The sequence below is a fragment of the Octodon degus genome, unplaced genomic scaffold (genome assembly GCF_000260255.1).
Source record: "Octodon degus isolate 3935 unplaced genomic scaffold, OctDeg1.0 scaffold00139, whole genome shotgun sequence".
Taxonomy (NCBI): Eukaryota; Metazoa; Chordata; class Mammalia; order Rodentia; family Octodontidae; genus Octodon; species Octodon degus.
Genome location: NW_004524715.1, coordinates 6,352,508 through 6,359,997, shown reverse-complemented (window position 1 = coordinate 6,359,997; position 7,490 = coordinate 6,352,508). Strand labels below are relative to the sequence as shown.

The following is a 7,490-nucleotide window of genomic DNA, read 5'->3' as shown; positions in this document are numbered from 1 at the left end:
CTCTCATGTAATATTTATTTATAAAAACCTTCTTGAGGTCAAGAAGAGGTTAAGTAATGAGATTCCAGGCCCCTGATTTTCTTTCCATTGTGTGTCATGTTGCCTTCCATTTCTTATTTCCTCACTGTGCTCTATAAGGCAGCTAAAATTACTTTCTGTTTTTGTGGAAAAGTGATTTTTCTCATAGCAGTTTTTGAATTCATGTTTGTTTAAAATTGCTTGTATTTTTCACATTGAAGAGAGTAGGAAAGTTTTGAATCATCCAGAAGCTGAAATCTCAGTGAATAGAACTGAAACTCTGACACAGAAGGGGAGGAAGGGAGAAAGTCTGGGACATGGACTTGTCTGTCTTCCTCTGCGACAGTTTTTCAGTTCAGAGTCCTTCATGGCCAAGGTTGCCATTTCTCAATTATCCAGTTTCCTTTGTGCTCCTTGGGAGCTGCTTCTAGTGTAGCAATTCCAAGGTTTTGTCTTCGGTGTTTATTTATCCTTTAGCTTTCAGTTTCTTTTCACTAAGCTTTTGCAGTTGCAAAATTCACTTACACTTAGTTGTCTGTACAGATGAATGTGACAGTTCTAAATGGTGGTAGAATATCACAAATGGAAACTTTGTCATTAGCAAGTGGAGTGAGAGAATGCCTGTCCTTCTAAGTTCTCATATAAAGTCAAGAACAAATGAACCAGTTGACTTTTGTTACCTTTTGATATTTTAGCCCCATTTGCTAAAGATATTGATCATTGAAGTCCATTCCACTTTGTTCAACTTGAATGTTACTTACAAATCAGAAATAAATTTCAAATGTGGACACAGCCTTTTTCTTCCTTATGTTGGCCAAGTTTTGTTCTATAGCCTGCATTTTCTTATTTTCTTCCTGTTTGTCCTAATTTTAAACTAAAGAGATGACACATATTTCATGTCTCCTCATGTATTTTTTTAATTTTTAGTTTTTAAAATTATGTATGTATGCATGTATGTATGCATGTATGTATGCATTTATTTGATACAGGGTCTTACTATGCAGCTTGGACTCATAGTGATCCTCCTGTCTCAGCCTCCCCAGCACTGGGATTACAGGCGCGTACCACCACACCCTCTTTCTATGGCCAGCATGGTGGGCATGGCATGTAGCACTGGGAACTGAACCTAGGTCTTTGCGCTTGCCAGGCAGGTGCTTAGACCACTGAACTATCTCTCCAGCCTGATGCCTCCTCAAGTTGGTAACTGTACATTGTCTTTGGATGTAGGCACTACGAATGTTCAACAAGTACCTTTTAACAGTTATTTTGCTAGTCCTGAATTGGTCCATATACATTCACATATGTATGCATTACCATCCCTAACCTTAGAGATCTCATGTGATAAATGAATGCATTATGATACAGTATGGAAGTCTTTGTTGTGCTTAAAGATGATACTGAAACACTCAGTATCATCTTGAATAAGTCCTATGGGAGATATACTAACTTGTTCTATGTCCAGTACATAGAAGTTTGAAATTTTGAAAGTGAGTGGCATGGAATGGTTAATAATTTTCAGGTGACACAGAGGTCAGACTTTCTGGAAGCCATTAGAAAATTTAGTAGAATTAACTTAGAGACTTTAAATATGCGGAGATAAGAGATTGGGATAAGTCATAAAAAATAAGACCAATGACATAAATACAACCTGAAGATATGTATAAACCTTGCTATGAGATCTTTATACCCTTCTGGGGGCTTCTGTGTTTATCTCTGAGTATGGAGCAGAGTCATGTATGTCATGATTATGTTTACTTATTTGGCTGCAGCATAGATAACATATTACATTCAATTAATAATTACAATTACATTCAACAACAACAATTACAACTTCCTGAATAATAAATGCAAAAACATAGTGTTGAACAGGCAGATATATGGTCAAAGAAGACCATATGTGCAAAGAAGTGTATATGTGGCACAATTCTGAGTAGGATTTTTTGGCTAGGGAGACATCAGATATTCTGAATTGCAGTATTGCAATAGGGGTGAATATATGTGCATATATGTAACAGATATGAAGGAGGCAGCATGGACAGAAAGTGATGATTGACTGAACAGGGGTGGGGATAGTATGAGAAAGAGAAAATAGCATTGTTACAGCCTTCTGAATGTTGACCTGTATTTTCCTTTCTTCCTGGACCTTGACAGGCTAGCTATTTTGTGGGTGTTTCCATACCCATATGTCTAGTTATCAGTTTGACCAGCTGTCAGTTCTGTCATCCCATTTGGTAGGTTCACAATGGTATGGAAAAAATGGTGGGTCATTGACTTTGTGGCAGAGGCTATTTGCTATGGGAAAGCTATTATCAAGAATTATGCTAAGTAGCTCTTCCTGTCAGATGAGTTTTGCTGTTCATTCTGCTGTATGATATGCAGTATAATAAGGCTGAGGGATTGGATGCAGAAAGAAAGGCAGAATGGTTGAGAAATGTGGGAAAAAAGAGGGGAATTTAAAAACAAAACTAATAGTAAGAGTGTGAAGAGGCAACAAAGACAGTAGGAAGGAATATTTCAAATGAGCAGTTAGTTTACTGAGAGAATACCAAATACAATTATTGTTTGAGCTCAGTGTTTATAAGCTTCCTGAGGAAGCCAGTAGCCAGTGTTAGTTACTCTGTGGAGATTTCTGAAAAATGATTCTGAAAGGCAAACTTACCAATGTTGACAATAAATTTGTTGAAGCCAGAGTTTAAAAAATAAATATTTTAGCCCTTAGTTCTTTCCCAAATACTAGATTAACATTTCATGGGACTGGTGCCTAGCAGAACCTGGGGAAACACTAGTCTAATCAATTAGCACAGTAATTATTAACATTTGTTGAAAATTTTTTATCTGCTATGCATAGCTTCAAACTTTGTAAGGACTTACTTATATGTTTTTCACACCAGCATCACTGTTATACATTTATTATTATTATTATTATTATTATTATTATTATTATATTATGCTTATCTTACTAACAAAGAAATACTTTAACTTACTATCCCATTGCTAGTGATCAGAAAGCTTGATTGAAAACCTAATACGGTTTAAAAACAACTATCCCCTGTTACTTTATCTTTGACATTTCACAAGATGAAGGTTGATGGAAAGTGTGCAGCCTTTGATTCCACTGAAAGTCCCTTTGATCATGTCGTGAATAAGACTGATTTCTGAAGCATACAGACACCAAACATAGGCGTATTTATGACGAATGTTCATTAAGACCGGCAGTAACCCCTTCATTGCATATTATAGCTGAAGAAGCTGAAGCAACAGAGTTTGAAAACATGCACAGCTATAATATGGCTGGGATGAAGCTGTGAAATGCCTGGCCCATTGACAGCCAGGACCGGAGGGGTTGCTTCCTGTGGGAGATCCAATAAATGAGGAAAAGGGAAAATTGTGTAAAGTTCATGTAATTAGAAGCCAGTTTTGGGCTGGCCAGATAGCTCAGCAGACTAACGCCCCTGCTTAGGCAGAGTTCAGTGGCCGGGGTTTGATCCCTGGTGTGCCCTGCAGGCCCTGCCCTCGGGGCATGCTGAGACGGAGACTGGGTTTGGTGGCACGCATGTAATCCCAGTGCTTGGGAAGCTGAAAACAGGAGGATCACTACAAGTCTAGTTTACATAGTGAGACCCTGTAAACCCTGTAGACCAAGTACCAAACACAGGAAAAAAAAAAAAAAGTCAGTTTTGTCTGGACTCAAACACAGGGACTTTGACTTGAGTTTTCAGTCCTATATACTGTTTCCTCAGCATCTAAATCAGTGTGTATAACTTTCTCATTAAAACATTAGCATATTCATGTTTCATGCACTTATTCATGTAAAGGTCTGAAATTTCACACTATTACTACTGGATCAGACTTTGAAGATAGAATATTTTGGAGGCGAATGTGTAAGGAAAGTGTAATTTAAGAATATCAAGAAAAGAAACCATCTTGTGTCAGCCTAAGTAAACTCAGGAAGTGGGGGTTACTTAGAACCAGGAAAGGAAAGAATCTGTAATTCATATAAAAATGGAGTTCAAAATAGAAAGTGAATTTAAAGGGATCTAGACAACAGACACAAGTATTATCTCTTTCATAAACAAATGCATGTGGATTCTATTGCTTTTTTTTTTTGCTTCATACTTAGCAATGGATTTTTGAATTATACATTTCTACATTTGAAAGTTTACTCTTCATTAAATGTGATCTCAATACATTCTTTAGTTTTATCAGCTACAAAGTGGGGTTGTGCATTCCAATATCTCAAACTTATTCCACAGGACAAAAGAAATAACCTGTAAACGGTTGGAGAATGTAGGTGTATTATGGACAACCATCAATTTGGTATAACACTTTTGCTTTCCAGAGTTTTAAGCTTTCCATTTGGAAATGTTCATTTGGTATTTCATTCTAAATGTTCAGTTTTGTCTGTACTTTCATAAGGTAGAACCAACAACACTGTGTCTTCAGGAGCTGAGTTGTATACATTAGTTTATAATAAGGAGGTTGTATTTCTAGGTGACTTTTAAAAGCCCATTACAAATACCAGATTTAAAGTGACTTTTCTTTTTTTAAAATATATTTTCTCCTGTTTTTTATTTTTTAATTTTTAATTTTTCAACATTAATTTTATTGAGAAAGAAATAGCATTGGGACAGTTTCAAAACAAGTTAATGGGACAGTTATAATAATTAATACATTGCATATTGTTGTCTTCATAGTAATTATTCATAGTAGAAGATACAGACATGATATCTTGTCTAAACACAATAGTACACTTCTCATTGAACTAAGAGAAAGTAGCTGTATATCTATCCTATTATATATATATATATATATATATACATATATATATATATATATTTCACTACAAAATATCCTTCATTTATATGCCCCTTTTTTGTTCACTTTTTGTCACAGATGAGTAATACATTGCCATTCAAATATTGTAGGTGCGTGAATTCAGCAAAATTATCCAATATAGTCCAGCCGTCTATAATAGTAGTAGGTTATCCATAGGACTGGCAACATCAGAAGTTGTTGACTTGAGCCTTTTACAGCTCAGCATATTAATATGGCTTTACTTTTCATATCTCCTCTTTATACTTTTCTGCTGGATGGATAAGACCGAGATAAAGCAAGACCTAAAGTGACTTTTCTGTGTAGGAATTTGACTCAACAATTTTGTCTAAGCTGTTTGCTCTAACTGCTTGAATTGGATAGAATGAAAGTGCCATTAAAGAAAACATAAAACAATTTATTTATTTAGCCAATTATTCAAATGTATATCTTGAGTTTTGCTAATAAGTTAGGTCTGTATTTATATATATAAGAAAATGATAATATTTCTAAATGGACTTATGCTAACATTAAATGGGTGAATATTCACAAATGCAGGACTTTGCTTATCTCTTGGAGCATATGAAAATACTTTGGAAATCCTGTATGGTCTCTGTTCATAGTTTACGTGCAGCAGACAGCATTTTAAATGCATGGTATGCATTTTTCCCAAGTTAAATCTGTTAAAAGTGTCATGAAATGCTTCAGAGTAGTACAACTACAAGAGAAATGTGATAACTTTACATACTTGGGATGTTTATTGTCACTACTTTTTATTTGCAGGATGAATAAGAGATACTTACAGAAAGCAACAAAAGGAAAACTGCTAATAATAATATTCATTTTAACCTTGTGGGGGAAAGTTGTGTCCAGTGCAAATCATCATAAAGGTAAGCTCTTCTGTTTTGTCTCCCCTATTAGTGGAAGACGACTCCCTTTAACACCCACTGTCACATTCCATCTTCTCCAGTCTGTTAACTTTTAGAGGCTATGGGTCCCCACTGGCAATTTTAAGTAAAGAAATGCAGAGTTATCCTTTTGATGACTTTGGTGGGTGAAACCTGGTATTTTCAGGATTACTATCATTTCTGCAAATATTGTTCGGGGTATAAATTTTAACGCTGTCTTCCCTCCCCCTTTAATGTGGGGATGTTAAAACGTAGAGTTGGAAAGCAATACAGATGAACTCCAGATTGCCAGCCTTCTCATAAAGAAAGCGTCTTTAGGAATGGGTGTCTCTACGGTATGTGAAGAATAGATGCCAGTTTTCTTTCTGTGGCTTTTCCTGGGTCATGTTGATACCAGAATTCTTCTTTGACAACCCTTTGGACACGACCCCTAACATGACGTTGGGTAGGCTCAGTTTTGTCATAGAATCAAGTAAGAATGTGTATTCAGCTTGACAGCTCAAAAATGATGCTGTTTCTGTCCACTTTCCTGGTAATTAGGCTCAGAATAATGAATAACTGCCTTTCCTGAGTTAAAATGACTCTATTTCTAAAATGCACCCACCACAGTCAAATATTCATAACCTGAGAAGTCAATTTAGATTTTTCCATGAAATGTGATTTTGCAATTCAGTTTTCAGGCTACAATAGTCTGTGGAACAACAACTTACTTTCATATTCTACTTTAAAGTGAAAGGGGAATTAAGACTGCCTTGAACTCTATCTCATGTAAATTAGCTATAGATGGGCATTTAATTATAATTACATGAAACATGAACACCAGAGAAAGGAAAAATAGGCTGTGAGGGTGTGAGACCTATAAGACACATCTCTTTTCCTGGTCTGTAAATCCAAAAAGAGACATCTTGTGAAATAAAATTCCCTAAAAAGTTAATTCTTATTTTTTAGCTGTGTTTTGACCCATACAGTGTATGTCTTCTTGACTCTAATACACTGAACTATGATAGTTTTACCTATAAAATTGAGGAGATGTTAAGAAGAAAATTCTCTGTAGCTCCAAATTGGCAACAGTGATCCCAACCTAAGGAGTGCTAAACAATCCCCTGCTCAAGAAGGGGCAGACTGCTGGGGCCAAACCCTTCTTTGAGCTTCCCAAGATTAGTACCCCATCCTCACGGTCACTGGTAGTCATCCCAGATCCTATTTATAATCTGTAAAATAAAAATTGAGAGAAGGAAGGGCGATCCATAAAAGCTGTGATTGGAGGCCTAACATAGCAGAGTGTGTAGATGATTCTCCTCTCTAAAGGCAAATGATGGTATCTAAGAAAAATTACTTATAAATACCACCTCCAGCATAGATTACATAGCCTAGATTAAAGCTTTTGTAAACTTATGTTATATTCTATGCTGACTCCAAAACTAGTATATTGTCTTAAGAATTGCTAAGAAAGTACCTTTTGAACGTAAGACATTACAGATTGTGTCCGGAAACTTAAATGGTCAAATGCAGTAAATTTTTGCCAAACAGTTTTGGGTTGTTTTGCTGTTCCTTTTCCACTCTGTCTCTGATATTTTGGAGGAATATTTTATGAATGATCTATCTTTCTTTCTTTCTTTCTTTCTTTCTTTCTTTCTTTCTTTCTTTCTTTCTTTCTTTCTTTCTTTTTCTTTCTTCTTTCTTTCTTTCTTTCTTTCTTTCTTTCTTTCTTTCTTTCTTTCTTTCTTTCTCCTTCCTTCCTTCCTTCCTTCC

General features: G+C 35.7%; 1 protein-coding gene across 3 annotated transcripts in view; it reads left to right on the top strand.

The window, feature by feature from the left end:
- Fam19a2 (family with sequence similarity 19 member A2, C-C motif chemokine like) overlaps nucleotides 1-7,490 on the top strand; it is a 564,584-nt gene that overhangs the window by 371,404 nt on the left and 185,690 nt on the right. For all 3 annotated transcript variants that reach the window (XM_023701721.1, XM_023701719.1, XM_023701720.1), the window contains exon 2: nucleotides 5,614-5,720. In XM_023701721.1, the coding sequence (XP_023557489.1) occupies nucleotides 5,615-5,720 (106 nt within the window). In that variant the 5' untranslated portion in view covers nucleotide 5,614. The remainder of the gene's footprint in view (nucleotides 1-5,613; nucleotides 5,721-7,490) is intronic.